This window comes from Dunckerocampus dactyliophorus, chromosome 21 (genome assembly GCF_027744805.1).
Source record: "Dunckerocampus dactyliophorus isolate RoL2022-P2 chromosome 21, RoL_Ddac_1.1, whole genome shotgun sequence".
NCBI lineage: Eukaryota > Metazoa > Chordata > Actinopteri > Syngnathiformes > Syngnathidae > Dunckerocampus > Dunckerocampus dactyliophorus.
Window position 1 is genome coordinate 11,221,208 of NC_072839.1, and position 19,373 is coordinate 11,240,580.

At 41.7% G+C, this 19,373-nt stretch overlaps 1 protein-coding gene across 11 annotated transcripts in view; it reads right to left on the reverse strand.

Moving 5' to 3' along the window:
- The window catches only part of gpr158a (G protein-coupled receptor 158a), a 126,505-nt gene that overhangs the window by 28,498 nt on the left and 78,634 nt on the right, over nt 1-19,373 (reverse strand). For all 11 annotated transcript variants that reach the window (XM_054766073.1, XM_054766074.1, XM_054766072.1 and 8 more), the window contains one exon: nt 14,335-14,440. In XM_054766073.1, coding sequence (XP_054622048.1) covers nt 14,335-14,440 — 106 coding nt within the window. The remainder of the gene's footprint in view (nt 1-14,334; nt 14,441-19,373) is intronic.

Here is a 19,373-nt window from a genome sequence, read left to right on the forward strand (position 1 = left end):
ACGACGATGATGACTTCCTGGCGAAGAGGCCAAAAATAGCAGCGCCGCTCCAGCTGACACCTGACACGGCGCCGAGTGCTCACGACCTGACGTGGCCGTCGTTTAAATGAAGCGGCTGTCACAGTGCACCGGATGTCTTGAGAGGATGCTATTTATGACCTCCTCCTGAGGACCTCGGCCAAAGAAGAGGCCTGACAACTGGGCAGTTGCTAGGTTACACCGGAGCAAACTACTTCCTCCATTGTAAAAGTTACAGTGCGCCTACCTGACAGCTTCCTGAAGAAGAAGAACCATTGTGACAACCAACAGGAACACTCAGGAGACCACCATCAAGGCCAAACACATGCATTCCTTCCTTCTAGCAGGGAATTGTGCCACTCTAGCCATGCATATAGCAGCAATGTGGATTACAAAGTGGTAAACAACTTCCTAAACTAAACCAGCACTCTTTAGAATTGCTAGCAGGCTACTTCCTTTTTCATAGAAAATGGTATAGACCAGGGGTGTCCAAAGTGTGTCCCAGGGGTCATTTGTGGCCGGTGGCTGTTTTTTTATTGGTCTGTGGCATAGTCTAAAAATATAATTTAACAAGAAAACTTAAAAAAAAAAAAAAAAAAAAAAAATCAGCAGTAATTTTCAAAGAATAAAGTCAAAATATTTTTTTTAATCTAAGAAGATAAAGCCATAATTTTCAGAAAATAACGTTGTAATACTATGAGGAAAAATAACAACAATAATTTTAGTAGTGTAAAGTTGAAGTATTAAAAAAAATTACGTTATTTTTTAAAAGTCATAATATTATGAGAAAAGAGCAAAACAACAAATAAGGTTGTAATTTTTGAAAAATTAAGTCACGGAAAAATGTATAATATTATGGGAATCAAATTATAATTATGGGAAGAAAATTTACAAAAAAGTTGAAATAGTAAAAAAAAAAAAAAAAAAGAACAGAAATGAAAAAACAGCTGTAATTTTATGAGAATAAAGTCAAACTATTATGGTTCACAAAATATCAAAGTGGCCCTTGCACCCTTTCATTTTTCACTATGTGGCGCTCTCTGGAAAAAGGTTTGGACCCCCTGGTATAGGCGTTATGGTACAGAAGATGATGAATAGATGTTGAATGACGGAAGGGGTCTTTTGGAGGTGGACTTGGGGTGGAACGCTCAATGTGCGCAATGACTCAAACTATGAAAAGTGACACACCTTTATCCAGATCTGCACCAAAATGGAATAAGCTCCAATACACGGTCATCAAAGCAAACACTCTTGTGTCACATGATTGTGGCTTGATCAATTCAATCATAAACTTGTTTGAGCGCCAGAAGGTGAAAAGGAAACGTATCTCTATTTGAAAAATACATTGAACGACACAGCAGAAACAGAACCAATGCTGTAATAGCGGCTCATTGTGAACAACACTACGGCAAGTGTAACACGCATGAGTTCCGTGGCAACAGCCCAGTGGCAACATTTGAAAGAGCATACAGAGAGAGATAAAGTAACACGCATCTGCAAAAGTTTAAAAGTGACGTGAGCACAGGTCTTCAGCTTCACCCTGCCAAAGTCGATTGGCTCTCAGCATGGAGATGCTGGAGGGAGCAGCCGCATAGGTGTGTTTGTGTGTGTGCGTGTGTGTGTGTGGAGGGGGAGAGCCAGGAATAGCCCTGCTAGCCAGGTCTGATTGATGTGGATGCTGAGATGTGGAGGAGCGGGGAAGCAGCCCAGACGGCGCAGCCTGCCTCCCGGTTATCTGCCATCCGTCACATGTCATCCCAACGCCAGCGACCACGGAGCCAGAACTATGCAGGTCATACAGGAAGCTCCCGCTTCACACATGCAAAACATGCTCATGTTGTAGTGAAACACACAATTTACAGCCAAACATAACATCAACTGGTGCTAAAATTTTGAACGGCGGCGACACAGGCAGTGACCTACTTTTTAGTGGGTGGCTCATGATGTTAATTATGTTTGATGATGGCAGTCTGTTGATACTGAGTAACTCGGGCACTGATATTGTTCTGGCGCCGGCCACGGGAAAGAAATTGCTCACTGCATTAACATAATCGTTAATTAGCTCCACGAGATTGAGATGACTGGCCGCAGAATCTAATATGTGTGTTTAAGGTATGGAGTTACAACAAAGGTCTTACTCACAGCTGAGGTACAGTCAGTAAATACACACTGGCCACTTCATTAGATACACTTGCACCACTGAATGAGATCCAATACAAGTATTCTGCTTTTATAATGTTTTGATTGACACCCTCAGAGAGGTATTCATTGAAGCCCCACTTCTAATATTTTACTCGAGGGGCCAAATACATATGAATAAGTGTGGACTGCAGGTCCAATTGGTCATCCTACCAATAGCGCAGGTCATTTTATTGGCGTGCTTTGACACAAACTTAACTCCCTGCCTTGTATAACGTTCACAAGAAGGTGGAAGGCTGCTTAAATAATATTACATATCCCAAAATGCACTAGTACTAGTACTTTGAATACATTTAAAATTAAAGAGATAGTCTGGATTTTTTGACATGAAGTTGTATGACATACCCATCAACAGCGACTCACCCCCCATTTGGTCCCCTAAGTCCAGTTCTAGTTGGAGTACGGTGATAAAGAACGTAGTAAGTCGCTGTTGATACACTACACTGCTGATGGGGAAGTCATACAACTTAATGTCAAAAAAATCCGAACTATCCCTTTAAAAGGTAGTAGTGTCGAAAGTCAAGGCTTTCATTTTTATGTAAAAAGCATGTAAAAATGAAGCTTAAGACCCTTCATTTAATGTCATTTTGGTCATATGTCAGTATACAAATATGCCCGTCGTAAATACATTTGGATCGCCACAAGTAAACCTGTTCGCCGTCGCTTATAAACACATTATAACGCAGCTGGTATGCCAGAGAATAAGAAGACGGAGCAGGAAGGATCAGTGTTGGCACCTCAGCGACTTTGTCGTTATATATAGCGGGGAATCAGACCCCTCTGGGTACGCTTTTTCACAAAAGCGACTTGAAGCAAAACTAGTGAATGCGTCATTGCCACACCCTCTTCCAACAAACCACCAATGCCACAAAGAGTAGTGTGGGAAACACTTTACAGTCATCCCTAATTGGCTCCAGATCCGACCGTGATAAGTGAATTTCCGCGAAGTAGGATTCAATATTAATAAACGGAATATTTTCCTAGTTAGAGCACAGAAAACGTGTTCATGACGTTCTAAGTACGTTTTTAAACATTATTAGAGCATTCTAGACATGAAATAACACCCCTATAGTCACATTTACAATCATGTTACACAATATAGTAGATACAATCAGAGACAATCAGCAATTTAACACACTCTCGTGCTTGTGTGTGTTACAGTGGATGTGTGGACAGGAAGTGGCGTCAGTTTTAGCTTGGAGTGGATTACAGCTGCAACAGTAGCCTGTGTTATTATGATGATGATGATGATGACTAATTATGTTATTACTGTGCCTGTTGTGAGATAAATAATAATAGCCTGTCATTGGCTATCAAGTCTGGTGCATGTTAATAGTGACACCTCGTGTCCTGTGTCAAGCTGATTGTATTGTGTTTGTATTTTAGTTCATTTAAAACATTTTTATGCTTGAAAATGCTTAATTTAGGCCAAGAACATGTAACATTTGCTTAAATATACATATTTATGACTAATAATTGTCCGTAGTCAACCACAAAAAAAGATCATTTATTAATTTATGAATTTTTGAAAAACCACGATAGAAGGAGGGAGCAAAGCTTCAGCCGCGACGCTGCTCACTTTTTACTAGCCCTCTAGAATAAAAATAAAACAAAATAAATTAAAATAAATCAATAATGGAATGAAAAAATAATGTTGATACTGACAGCTAATAATAGCACAAAGCTTTGTCTTTAAATACACATACTTTTTTTTTTTTTAGCCTTTTTACCAAGTTTTAAAATTCAAAGTGGCCCTCCCACATCCCTTGATTTTTCCATATGCCGTGGAGAAAAAGTCTTGGTACACCTGCTTTAAACGGACACACAGTTTTTAAAAATGTCATTGTTCCCATGCACAGTAATTGGTAAAAACAGTTCCGCGTGTAGTGTTGCCAAGTAACATTGCCATCTACTGGCCTGGCATGCATACTGCAGCATTTTCATTCATTTAGTTTCTCCGGGAATCGTTTTGACAATTACAAACTAGGTTTCCTCGGGAGTAAAAACTATTCCTGCTCGTTTCTGTGAGAAGATGGTTTTATTTCACCACTGTGAGGAAGTGCTCGTTCATGTGGTCGAGTCTAATTAAAGAGCCTCAACTCCCTCCATATGAAAAGTGCAGTGAGACCACTTCTCTTGTGATTTTTTTTTTTTTGCACTAATTGAGCTGTACTGCATGGATCTACACCAGCCTGCACACGCCAAGTTCTCATGACTTCAAACATTCGTTCTCCACCGTCACCTCCGCGTGACACCAGGCGAGGGAATAAAAAGTTCCCCCCTCCGTCACGCTAATTGATGCGGAGGCCAGCGTCTTCCACCTGACCAGGAAAGCAGCAAGCAAGCAGCTCGCCTCTGCTGCCGGCTAATTAGGACCTGACGCCGTCCTCCAAAGAAGAAGAAGAAGAAGAAGCCCACATGCTTCCCGTCCAGCTCAGCAGCTAATCAAGCGCTAATAGGCCTCTGTAGATATTTGTAATGTTCCTTCAGCGTGTTACACACACCCTGAGGATCATGCGATAATTACAGAGTGAACAACAGAATGCACAAAAGGAGGTAAAACGGAGAGCACAAGTCTGGGGGGCGCTGTCTGTGTCTTTGTGTGTGTGTGGCAAGCTGTGAAGTGCCAGCTCAGGATGTGCATAAAGGCACCAGGGAAATTAGCTTGTGTTTATTTTAAAGGGGTTGTACATGCTCTGTTAAACCCTGCAGCATGGAGGCAGCTTCTCATGACACCTAATTAGGTGCGCGTGCACAGAAGGCACACAAATATGGCTTCTGTGGGTTGTGTGTATATGTGTGAAATAATAATAATAACAATAATAATAATGATACTGAGCTTGATTTGCAGATGAACAGATGTGATCAGGCATGGATGATCTAACACAAAGGTGTTGTGGAGGGACTTTAACAAGACAACGTATCAGACATGATACGTTTGTATGTTTTGCAACCTGTTTAGCGCGTGCAGTTTCCAAATAATATTAAAAGACAGGGTCAAAACACTAGAAAGACCTGTCAGTATATAATGCAGTACAGTTGTACACCAATGCAAACTACAATAATGTGCAAAATACTTCATTAATACTTTTCTTGCAGTCTCATTTGATCGCGCAGGTGTGCTTAATGAAGTGGCCTTGCAGCGCATCGTGAGTGATGCACATGTTGACCTTAATTGAAGCATTATTAAAATAATTGTACTTCAGAAGCAGCATGGCCACCTAGCAGTCACACTTGGCTAAAAGAAACACAGCTGAAAGGCCTTTAAATGAGGTCAACCGGCAGGAGGCGAGCGGGGCTGAAGTGGCTTGTACTGCACTTGGGTGCAGTCCAAAGACCACAGCTTGAGAGAAGCCTCCAGGTCTAGCTTAGCATTGCTTGCAAACAAAATAACACATCCAAGACTAGCCACACATGGATGCTCAATGTGCAGGGTATTCTTCCTGGCTCTTTTTTTTTTTTTTTTTTTTTTTTAAATCATCTATTTTGGTCCACTGCAGGCATGAGACTGTGCTCCTCTCTCATCTAATCTCACGGGTCCCTAGATAAACGTCAACACTACTTTCTACTTACTTTTTTTTTTTTTGCTTCCCCCCCAATCCTCCACGGGACGAATGTTTGGTTTCTCCCACTTGCTACCCCTCAATCGGCTGCATTTAACACGGGGGCCGAGCCAGACGCACATGAGACTGCACCTCAGGCTGTGGAAGGCCACTTCTGCTACAACACCAGACCTCCAGTGTTGGCTCCACAAGGTCAATTAGCAAGGCTGAGTTTACATTGGTATTAAATGTTTGCATTAATTGATGTTGGAACAGTATTGCGTGTCCCTAGAGTCTTTTTCTGAGCACCAAAAGGAAGAAAAATCTATCATCAAGGTCAGATTTGTAGAAAGAAAACAGGCTTTGCTACACATCTTAAATTACAGCCTAGAACGTCAAAGTGTCTTTTGATTTCCTCAGTGGATAGGCTAACCTAGCATGATGTTGTAGTTAACATAGGAGTGTCATGTTAGCGCTGTAGCTCACGTAGCTGGTAATTCTCTTTTTTGTTCTTTTTGTTCATAAAATACAGTAAATATGGGAATATTTCACACAATGGTGATTAATCATGATTAATTTCAAAACTGATTAAAATGTATTAAAATCTTGAATCATTTCACAGCCCTTTTTTCAAATTTTTTTTAATAAAAAGGAATTTAATACAGATTAGATTTTTTCTACATTGTGCTTTTGCAATGTGCAGTGGGCCAAGAAAAACTGAGCCACATGCTGTAAATGGCCCCTGATCCACACTTTGCTTTTATAGCAACAGAGCTTTTTGCTTTGCGTCATAAGAATGAACGAGTGATCTCTCTTTCCATGAGACATAACAAACCTAACACTGAACTTTTTCCTGTCATGGATTTAAAACAGGCAATTCTACTACGTAACAACACTGTTGTGAATGCACCTCGCTGCGAATGTCAGTGGTGGACAAGTACAACGTCTTTCTTCACTCACAACAACAACACTGTGTGCGCACAGCTCAAATGCAGCCTATGGTGTGGGAACTGAGCACTACTGTTGGCGTCAAGGAAGCTTAAAAAGTCTCTGTGTAACTATCGTGACACTACAGTACTCTGCCTGCAACACGCACATCAAACAGATGAATGAGAGGTTAACAACATCATCAGGTCAACGTCATCTTAATGTTACCTTTTAAATGCTGCTTGCAGTGACAGACAACAAGAGATGATGGTAATTCCAGTTTGATTTAAGGCACTGATGGAATTGTAGTGAACTGCAAACACTTGCTAGGCGTAGCAGCTGCAGGACGCATGTATAAAAGGGAGTGCTCTGATTCGCCAAAAGCTTGTCACTCCTACGCACAGCTTGCCATGGCGACTTCAAAAAAGCGTGAATATGTATAGAGAGGGCAACGAAAGATACAAGCGTAATTAAGCCCTGTACAAAAAATGAGTACATGCTGGCAGGGCTGTAATATGCAGTAGGATTGTCTCCACGACAGTCCGACAAGGACATCGCATTGATTTCTCTCAATGAAGCAGCATCAGTCTAACGGCTTTGTGATCAAACAGTCTTATCACGCTGAAGTGTAATCACAGCTTTGGTGAGGTCCCTGTTAAGTTAATGAGCAATTAGCCTATTTATAGCCTCACAACCATACGGTGGTAAAGGACACAGCAGCAAGAAGTGTTGCTTAATTAGGATGCCTCAAGCCTCTTTGGCCTGCCCGGTCCAAACCACATCAGCAGGTTGACAGGAGTCTTGACCGGGGTCCCTCGTGGGAATTGCGGCCTCAATCACTGTACGCTGATGTGTTGGTGCAGTGGGACATTCCCAAGATGTGGACGCTCAAGCTGTATTTAGAATGATAAGCTTGTTAGGCAAAAGACTCTGAACTATCTAGCTAGCAAGCACAGCGTGTGTCTCAAATTGAATACTTCTGTGAGTACACTTCAATGTGTATACCGTGTAAACTGCGTACTTAGTTCCTGAGGGCGCACATTTTAACAGTGCTCCGAATCAATTACTATTGTTGCGCAATTTCCAAAAATGACACAATATTTTGCCACTTGGTCTTCTTTCTTCTTCTCTCCTTTTTTTTTGGTCGTACGTCTCATTGTGAACGCACTTATGCACTGAAAATGCAAAGTGCAAGCACAGAAGTGCGCAAATTGAGACACAGCCACAATCAATGATGCTGTTGTCGTGGAAACGTCGAAGAAATAAATGAGCGATGGACTAAAACTGCATCACAGCATATTGTAACACGCGGGCAGCCGAGCAGATGATATCAGGGCTCCCAAATAACCAACAAATAATATTGTTGCTACATTACCGCCTGTGTTTGTGTGCTGTAACCACGGAGCTATGCTGACAAAAGGTGTCTATTTGGGTGTGAAACACTTCAAAAGCTGCCTTAAAATAGAAGCCATTTCTGTCTCCAGGAATAAATTAGCAGCTTCCAATGAGAAGCCGGCAAAAATCTAAATTTAGAACATGAGGTAAGACGAAGCACTGCGTGTTCAGACACCTTTTTGTGCATTTGGAGCATTATTAACGATCACAGTGGAAGACGGTTAAGTCGACGGCCCTCGAACTGGCTGACTCAGGTCGACAAACGGTTGTTGACGTAAGATTTTTTTCACCTACGGCATTTTCCTCCAATTGCGCATATTCTTCTGTTTATATGATATTTTATACTCTTATCTAAACAGAGATGTTGCAGTCATTTTGTTGTATGTCTTGACTACAATGACCATAAAGCAGTCGTACATGCACTAAAATCTTTCTTCCCAAAATCTAAATAAATAAATGGGTGGCTTTTGTTAGCTGCTGTGGTAGAATCCAGGTTAATACTGCAGTGTTTCCCAAAGGGTTGCAATCTATATGTTACCATGGTGGGTTTGGCGAGCTGGGGGGGGGGCGCAATGATGTAATCGTCTAATTTGCATGCCATGATTGATGCATTTGCATGTAACTGTAACGCTGTAGGAGACAGGAGCAACGATGTCCGAGACAAAAAGTGAGTAAAAAAAAACATGGCGCGCACAACAAATATGTTTAGAACTACAAATGAACTTTCTTCTATCGCTTCTTTTTGTTGTTTTTCTTAGTGTACCAAAGAAGACGGAGTAGCCTGTGAGCGCTTTGAGAAGAGTGATGCGTGCTTTCATGTCAGAGTCTCTGACAGTCACAATTTTTACGTTTCTAGGGGCGTCACCAGACACCCAACTCACAAGACGAGACGGTGCATGAGATTGGTTCAACAAAAACTAGACAAGGTGAGACTTTAACATTAATTTGAACAAAAAAGTATGACAAAAACGTTTTTATTTAACCCCGTCACAAAACAATGCAGGTGCGTTTTTAAATTTACGCTAAACAATATTGTTGTCAACATTTTTTGAAAACAAATAAACCACTGTTATGATAATATATAATAATATATCATAATAATGCAATATTTCCTTTAATATGTCATTTTTCAATCTGTAAAGTTATGGAATTGGCATTAGTGACATGTATTTTTTCACAGGCAATTCGTAATGTCTGTCAAACGTTTCTTGAGATGCGGGCTTTTCGACTCAAGAGCAGCACTTCTTTTCTGATGACTTTCTGTGAGCGCACACAATTTTGCACGGTTTTACTTGTATTGACTTTGCTCACCAAACGTCTCAGTGACTGTTGACTGTCTGCATCTCAATGTGTAGTTTTTTCCCAGGTGGGAAAACTGGGTCGGGTGAATATGTTTGATGTGGGTAAGACTGTTTTGTTGCCTTTTATGTTGCTAACACTTTCATATAAATTTGGCATACTGGCTCGTTCGTGTTGATGGGCTCACCTTGCTCATTATTAATAATAATCCCACACGCGAGCTGTGGCATCCCTCCTAACATCTACTATGTTACCTTGTATTGCTGCTCACAAAGCTCCTACGAGGAAAACAGACACATATGCACATGGCAATATACGGAGGCCAGCAAAATTATTGACTTCATTTTCATTTCATTTATTTATCGTGTGACTAATGTATTTATTGTCACAAGACGGAACGAGAAATCTTGTCATGGTTTTAGATCTCGTGCCACCTCGACACATTCATGCTTTGGTTTCATTGATAAGGTTTTACGTCAAGCATTACGATTTTGTGGTTTGTTCGGCCGTCCTTGAACGCACCACACTTCTGTGCTATAAGAAGCAAAAGTGAAAGCCATATAAGCTGCTCAGACATTGCCACAGCTTAATAAATCCACCAAATAGAAGACAAACCGCCGTGTTCTCAAACTTAAACGCACACTTTTATACCTTTGCCACTCTAAACCAGTTAAATCCGAGGACCAACCTTTTGAGAGCCTCTCGGTTTTCGACAAAAGTCTCTTCACACGACTTCTAGTCACGAGTTGCTTTTTAGAAAAATAATATCTAGAGGATTCTGATTACTTGCTAAATACAGCGACAAAGTCACAAAGGGTGAACAGGTAGCGACAAATCTACTTGTGGCTGTCCAAATTTATTTGTGGCCTATATGGGAAACACTACTATGTTTTTATTTTGAAGCTTTGCACCAAACAGGATGTCACTGTGTGCACGTTTTAATGATGACAGTAGTTATGTTGCTGTCATCATTTCACTCTGGTTTGTGACAATGAACGTTAACAATACTAAGACACATTTTGTGTTGATGTTGACTTAAACAGGCACTTTTTTGTAATAACACGGCGGACCAGAACTTGATGAGTGGGTAAACATAGATGGGTTGTTGACATATGCAGTACATGATCGACTTAAAGGGTTATAAGTAGTAATAAAAGTGATGCAATTAGGTTAAAAATAACCCCTGGTGTTAAAATCTTATTTGTGACTGACTTTGTGTATAAAGTCAATGAGTTATGTCCATGTTTGTGTTCTTGTGGCCGTGCAGATAAAGGACGAGCTAGCATGGCTGCCAAAACGACAACAAATGTGTGTTTTGCTTTGTTATCTTTGCAAGTTAAAGACAGCTGCTAGTCAAGATTACAAATACGAGAGAGACAATAAGACGTCAATCCCACAAAACAAAGAGCGCCGGGTCGCCGACGGGTCAGTGCTTGTCCTGAATCATCTCCTGTTCTTCGCTGAATGAGCGCTACGATTGCTCTTACAATCCAGCCCTGTAATGAAACACCCGACGAAACCAGCCGCTCCGTACAAGCAACTAACGCAAGTGTTTTCTTTCCAAATAGGAGCCTGGAATGACTGTCTTTCCCATTTTAATAGGCCCTAAGAAAGCCATTACACAACAAATTGCACATGCGAGGGGGAAATACCTGCGTCGGGGAAAACACGGCAATAAAAACAAAATGAATCCTCGCCTCTCTGCAAATACGGGGTCAACCTTCACCAATCCACGGCAGGGAGCTTAACTTCCATAGATTTAAAACGTAACATGTGCATCAGTATAAGAGCTTTTTTATAGCTTTTTAATTATCACATGTGATACAAGTAACTTTATCATTAATAAACTGGTGGCCTGTGGGCCTAATCCGGCTCGGGAATGACTTCAGACCTGTCCATGAGTTCAGTTCAAAAGCGCCCCTGTCATATAGAGGATTTTGGAAGAGCATTTTTTGCAGTCAGTCCTTAAAAACAGCGGAGTGCTCCAATAGGATATATATATATATATAGTTAGCTTAAATTTAATAGTCAAATAGGTTTGTGGATCCAAGTGGGTTTTAATTTGGTGGAAATGGGCCCAAATGGCTCTTTCAGACCCCTGGAATAGGAGATCTGTGATGAGCATTTTTTTTGCAGTGGATAATTAAAAACAGCAGAGCGCTCCTGTCATATAGAAGATCTTTGAAGAGCATTTTTTTTTGCAATAAGTCCTTAAAAGCAGTCGAGCGCTACAGTGATAAAGAGGCTCTTTGACTGGTATTTTTGCAGTAGGTCAGTAGGTCATATAAAGCAGGGTTGTCCTCACTTTTTCATCACAGGAAAATTCAAAGCGTGTTATTATTATTAGTGTTATTAGTATTTACATTAGAGGAAGTGGGGGAGAGAAGGATGTTGGCTAAGCTGACATTCATCATGGACGACACCTCTCACCCGCTACATGACACTGTTGTTTCCCTGGGCAGCTTCTTCAGCAGCAGACTGTTACACCCACGGTGTAAGAAGGAGAGGTTCCGCAGGTCCTTCATACCGACCGCTGTCAGGCTCTACAACACCTGCACCACCTGAACCATGTTGTAGTCAATATGCATTCTTTACACTGTACTCTTTACTTGAGTATCTTGCTTGCTGCTGTAACAAGTGAATTTCCCCGCTGTGGGATAAATAAAGTACAAAATACAAATACATGTCAACTGTTTCTCATTACATTATGCACTTTTTTTTAAAACTTTTGCTGTTTTTTTTTATTTTGTTGTTTAATTGCATTTTTACGACCAATAAAAAACAAGTTGCTGCATGTAAATGACCCATGTTATCCAGGATATTTGACTAGTGCAAAAATATTGCATCCTTTAACTTTTTGACTATTTATGACTAGAGTAGACCTGCGATTGGCTGGCGACCAGTCCAGGGTGTACCCCGCCTCTCGGCCAAAGTCAGCTGAAATAGGCTCCAGCAAACCCCCGCGACCCTAGTGAGGACAAGCGGCAGAGAAAATGGATGGATGGATGACTATGTTAGACATTAACATGGGGTGTACTCACTTTTGTTGCCAGCGGTTTAGACAGTAACGGCTGTGTGTTGCGTTATTTTGAGGGGACATCTTATTTACACTGTTATCCAAGCTGTACACCGACTACTTTACATTGTATCCAAGTGTTGTTTCTTTAGTGTTCTCCCATGAAAAGACATGATCAAATATTTTATCATATCATGTGAGATGTGTCCTCACTTTTGTGACATACTGTGTATAAAATAACCATAATGGTTAATTCTTTAAAGCTACAAGTACAATAGACAAGAAAGAAATCAGTAAGACAAGCAATGCAACAGATAAGTCGACAACAAAGACAAGAAAAAACACAGATAAAAATAGCTGACAATGCAGTAAAAAAATATTTTAAAGAACAAAAGCAGCTGATATCAAATAGCTTTTAGCCTGCTTGTCTGACACTTGAGATGTTGTCTCATATACAAACAGCTCTAATTAAAATAAGGTATTACACTGGAAATAAAAATGACAAAATAAATCCTTAGAACACTGGAACATGGCATTGTGTCTGCGTGACTGCCACCTCTGGCACTGTGCATACTGTACATGTGGCTGTACACTTCTCCTTAGGTTAGAGCAGATACGATGCTAATGAGCCCCCCCCCCGTGCACGTCGGAAGCCGTCATGTTCCAAGATGCCTCTCGTCTTGTAATATGACCGCGAAGGCTTTCATCATGCGGCTGTAAGCAGGCGCACTCCTGACACACTGGTGCACTCTTGGCACTCTGACATCATTACTGTGCAAAGGCAGCTGAAATGTATACCGGTAACAATGCAGTTCTTCTCCCCTTGCCTAAAGCCTGTCGACACACGTGCACGCACTCACACACATGAGCACACGTGTGTCTCTGTCATTGACTGTCCACAGAGAGGTGGAAGTACTCAGACAAAGGGGGTGATGAATTATTCAAAGGGGACTCACTGCAATCCATTACATCACATGCATTATGAAGCATCTGATCTACAGCGAGTCCTAAAATCTATGCCTCCTAATGACGGATGGGGCGACAGCTAAGGAAGCAATCGGAAGAAGGGAGCAGGGAGCGTGGGGAGGAATCGATTCGCGGACCGCAAAGGTGGCGATCAATTGTGTCATTGTGTTTGTTACGTGCACTGTATTGTGCTACTGTTACTTAAAATGTTAATAAAGCTTTGACACGGTAACAGATTATTTTCTCTGCCAGTACAGGTATGGACGTTTAACTTGTTATACTGCCCCCTGATGGCCTCAATTGATCCCTACTGCGTTAAAGGACCCATATTACTATACTGTACTTTTTAATTATGATTGTATTGAAAGTGTGTTGACCAAAATCTGGCCTTGATGCTGTAATTTCGACAGTTTAAAAGTGGTTTTAGTAAGCCCGACTGGGAACATGCCATTTTGTGTGCCTGTAGCTTTAATGCTAATGAGCTGTGTTTGTCCACGCCAGAGTGTATTGCCAGGAAGCAGCACTATTGTCCACTGGCGGGTGACACGGGAGTGGATTTACTCACTCCTGTCCCATCCCAATTCCACAGGAAAAAAAATCTTGTTCCATCTCAATCCCAGGACAGAGTTAAAAAATAATCCCACTGTCCCCCGTTTCACAGTGAAGCGGTGGGACAGTCATGTTTTTGTCATGTTTGGTGCTCATAAGACTCTGAGGACACATAAACCATCATTAAAAATTTGCTTTTCACTTTTGATGATACAACTTAAGCCTAAAAGGTGAGACACATTCAAAAACAAATCTAGAAGACAGCCTATAGCCGTTAGTTAAGTGAGTATTTGGAGTGTAATGGCATCATGACACTTCGGTGTCATTTAGTTGTGACTGAGTGTGTCCGCTAAGCTTACGCTTCAGAGAGAGAATCAATGTTCTGTCTGTTCCGCACACACACACACACACACACACACTCACCTCCATAGTGGTCAGGTTGCAGTGATGGGTTCCAGCAAACCAGCCATCAGTGGAGCATTGGTCGATATCAACATCCTGGAGATTAATGTCCACTCGCACCACGCCCCTACAAGACAGGAGGAGGCAAGCGTCAACCTGACTGAGGGAGCCCAACATGGCCGACCTTTATAGCATCTATGGTTAGTTTCACATTCAAGTTTTGTAAAACATACACTACAAAGACGGTCATATTGGTGGTAAATGTGGATAAATCCCATCTTTCCAATAAGTAGCTCATGCTTAATCGTGCAATAACAGCGTAGTTGTTCACGCTATGACACACTGCCTCTGTGTTGTGTTCCTCCGGGTGTACAGCAGCCAGTTAACTGCACTCGTCTCCCAGTGGACGCCAGGCGAGCGCCGCGCTTTCCTCGGCCCGTACGTCTGTTATTAATAACTGCAGCTCCTGCTTCCGCCTCGGGCCACGCTGACCTCGCTCTATTCCGCCGCACCGCTGCTTGCTTTTTTTTTTTCTTTTTTTTTTTCTCTCGGAGAAATTACCTCTGTTTCGCATAGATGTTACGCAATAACAGGAAGAGATGCACAAACGAGTCGGCACTGCACAACACGACAGCAACAGAAGTGCAGAACTTCTTGTCTTCATATTTGTACTTATCATTCTTCCCTGGTTAGCTACTGAGCAGGGATGATCCAATTTGCAAAATGGTGGTGTACAAATGTGTCTTAATTCCAATGTACAGCGGCTACTTCGGTTTTCAGAATTAATTTGTTCCAAAAGGTTCAACGAAAATTGAAACAAAGGCAATTTTTCCCATAGAAATAACATGAAATCCAACTTATCTGTTGCAGAAACCCCAAAATATGAACAAAAAAAATACATTTAATAGAGAATAATTTTATTGCAAAGCCAAATGGCACTTATAATTGTAATACGTTTTAGGTGCAGAAAACAATATGAAATAAATATAAATGATGAATGGATGGAACTTATTGTTGAGGCTCACTTCCCGTACATCCTGGCGAAAAGGAATTCAATAGTGTTTCTCGCCCTCTTTATCAAATTACTAGCACTCGTAACTTTCTTTGGCCCCATGGTCGGTTATTTAGCAGCTGGACCAGGCTGAACCAGCCTGGTCCAGCTGCCAGCCTCACACACAGCCGTGGACTCAAACACAGGACCTTCAGAATGAGAGTTGAGAGCACTAAGCATCAAGCTAAAAGCCCGGACTGTCAACTTGACGCTCGGCACAACTAAGGTTCAGGGAGTGTACACTCACACCGCCACACTGGCTGGCATCCCGCTACACACTCAATAAAAAATGCACAGACAGTGAGTCAGCAACGCGAAGGGTGCTTTGTATCGCACTTGATTTCACGGTGTGATACTGTACTGGGACTAGCTTGTTATGTACAAAAACCGAGACAGTGGACAAACCTTTTACACAAAAACCGAATCATATGAAAACCGAGGCTTGACTATACTTGGTTAAAGTCAGCTTTTTAATGTTTGAATTTTTTGATCAGCACCCTTAATGTGCTCATCAATCAAATGTTTTTTTTGTTAAGATATATAATTTATGCAGCATACTTAATTGCCCTTCAAATTTAAAGAAAAATATCATTTACTTGGTATACAGTCATCCCTCCTCTATCTATTTTTGTAGGTAGAGCATAGAAAGTCTGTTTATGAGTTTTACCATTATTAGAGTCACCTTTACACATTATACCTCTGCTGTAATGTGCAGGCTACGAGATCAGTGCAGGGACACAAGAGACAGCTACCGTTTGAAACATAGCAGCATGCTACCGAGCAAACTAGTTAGCCTCAAATTTATTTATTCTAAACATAAGAAAGGGTTTCAAACAGAGTAGGGAAGAAGGGTGAACTTGGTAAGAAGCCACAATTTACCACTTCCACACGGAATGGGAGAAGCACTTTTCACTTTCTTTTGACTATGTCATGTCGAACATGCCATGGCTGAGCAGAATACTACATATAACTTGTCTTTCAATATTTTTTGACTAATAATAGTCCACAGTCAGCCACGAAACAGTGGTGGTTTTATTAATAAATTAATTTTGTGAATCGCTTTCTGCTTGGAACGAACATTCCTGTTATATAGACCAGGAGTGTCCAAAGTGCAATTGGGCACCCAATTGTGGCAACAGCAAAAAAAAGCAACAGCAAAAATGGGGGGAAAAAAGAGGACAGTTGAAATGATGATAATAAAACGCTTTGTCACCTACAGTATATAACATCTTTGCGTAGCCCGTTTACAAAATCTAAAATACAAAAATTGCCCCAAATCTGCCGCATCTGGCCTAGTGGTGAGCATGTTGGCCACACAGTCAGGATATCAGGAAGATCTAGGTTCGAATCCCCGTTGGGCATTTCTGTATGGAGTTTCTATGTTCTCTCCGTGGGTGCGTGGGTTCTCCGGATACTCCGGTTTCCTCCCACATTTCAAAAACATGCATGTTAGGTTAATTGGTGACTCTAAATTGTCCATAGGTATGAATGGTTGTTTGTCTATATGTGCCCCGCCTCTCGCCCAAAGTCAGCTGGGATAGGCTGCAGCATACCTGCAACCCTCGTGAGGATAAGCGGCATAGAAAATGGATGGACACACTGGATGGATGGATGGATGCCCCGAATCCTTTGATATTTCAGTTTGGACACTCTTGAGTCCGGCCCCTGTTCCTTTGCTTTCTGAAAATGTGTCTCTCTGAACAATTGACTTGAGCATTTTTTTCCCCCAATATAAAAACAGACAGAAGACAGTTTAAAAGAGGGAATAAGTAAGCAGCCCAGGGATGTGCCAGCAAAGGCATCAGTGTGGCCATCAAGGCTCTGAGGAATATCACATGGAGCACGAGCTTGGAGGTGCCCCAGGAAAGTGAAGCACTCCCACCTTTCATCTGCCATTCTTTCAGGCTCTAAAGGCCAGGCCCGAGAAGGGAGAGGAGCATTCCGCCAGCGGGTCGGTCTTTCTGACGGCTCAGTCAGGCTTTGCTAATGTACCGTCATTATGAAGGTGACTGTACTGTGCTCCTATCTGGGTGATTACTTTTAGCCTCTAACGAGATCAAAATAAGTCCGTTTTGGATCTTTAGTTGGGCAATCTCAGCTCTACAACCCTGCACAGAACAAGCAGAATAAATGGACGAATGGACGGACAAATAGAACAAGCAAAGTTTGCAACACAAGAACACGTCGCAAGAGGCCTTTTCATGTTGCATTATGTCATGGAGCCATTTCCATGCAAGAACCGTGCAGCCTCCCTGAGGAAAATATCTCTTAAGTGACAGAGATGCATTAAGCGGACAAGAGCAGGAGAAAGTAAGGCGAGTCTCGCTGCCGGGCAAGACGCCGCCATTACAATGCGACCTGACCTGGGTCATTTTATTGAGTTGTGTCGCTGGTCATCAAAAAAATAAATAAATAAAATACGGCGCCCTGTGGCGAAGCAGCTGTCAAGGAAAGCAAATAAAGACTCCTCTCCACCACCACATTATGTCATACTTCTTGACACTCATTAAACAGTGCGAGCGTCAGGATGGAAGACGCTCGGTGAAGCACTGACAAACGCAGGCTGACAGTTAAGAGAAATCAGTTTGCTGACGGATAGCTTGGGCTGCTAGCAGTGACACGTCCAATGAGAAAGAAATACAACTGAACACTGGTAAATCTCATCAGTGAAGGAGCCAAGTCTATTTTTTCACTTAATGTGCAATTTAGAAGACAGTTTCAGGCATAACATAGAGCAGTGATTTGCAACCACTGCACCACGGCACATTAGTGTACCATGAGAGATCAACAGGTGTGCTTCGGAATTTATCCAATTTTACTTAACTGCTATGAAACAGGTGGTCCTTGTGTTACGTCTTATATGTAGGCGGAATAATACGTAGTCGCACGTCACTACGTTGAGGAATTTCCAAGGGTGCATGCTAATGGGGAATTATGGGGAATTATGACATCTTACTATTAAATCCAATAAGATCCAATCTGATAACCAATTTAAAAATAAGCTCCAATAAAGTAAGATTCCCCGTACTGTGTTGTAGGTGGGTTAGCATGAACAAATCAAGCGGCCTGCGGTAACTTCCCCTGAGCTCACTTGTAAACAAACATGGCGTCAATTGTGTGGGACTACTTACTGCTGCAGAGGAGGACATTTCCCTAAATCTGCAAACATTCTGCGATGAGGGGAAAAAACATTGAGCTTCAACACATCAAACCTTGTCAGCCACCTGAAACGGCAGCAAAGCTGCGACGTCTGGGGCCTGGAGCTTGTTCCTATTGCCACAGTGTTCGAAAACTGCAAAAAAGTTTGCCAGAGATGACTCGAGGGTTAAAGCAATCTGTGGTTTCATCATGGAAATGCTGGCGCTGGATGATCAGCCCTCTACCATCGTTGAAGATACCAGCGTTTGTCAGCTCGTAAGCACCTTGAAGCCATGGTTTATACTTCTGAGCCGCCGCTACTTTTTAAAATGTTTTATTATAGTAGTTGTGTCATGATATTTGGTAAGGACAAATCTACAGGTACCATTTGTCAAATTCATTTTGAGTCATTCTTACCTCCAGGTGAGCACAAACTACAGTTTAATCTATATTTTAAAAATAACAGTTATCTGTATGAGTCTTGAGAAGCAGGAAGTTATAGATATTGGCTTGAAAAACGAAATATTGCGCATCCATATTTCTTATTTAACTTTTATTTCCTTGATGTCTCCCAAGAGTGAAGCAGACTCTTCTGATCGCGTTGTGAAAGTGAAAGTAAAATTAAAAACAACGCTGGCTGCATGCCAACGCTTCAACCACCATCAAGGACAAAGATGGCATTCTTGAACATGAGAAAGGATCTGTGAAATGGACAGTGATAACTAAGCAGTGTCATGATCTCATTTTTGAGACTTCCTCATCCCAATAAGTTGGTCTCTCCCTCCCTTGCAACGCCACTTCCGGTATGCAAGACAACCACAGGCATAAATGTAAAAAGGAATGGGCTCCACACATGGGAGGCGACGAGCGG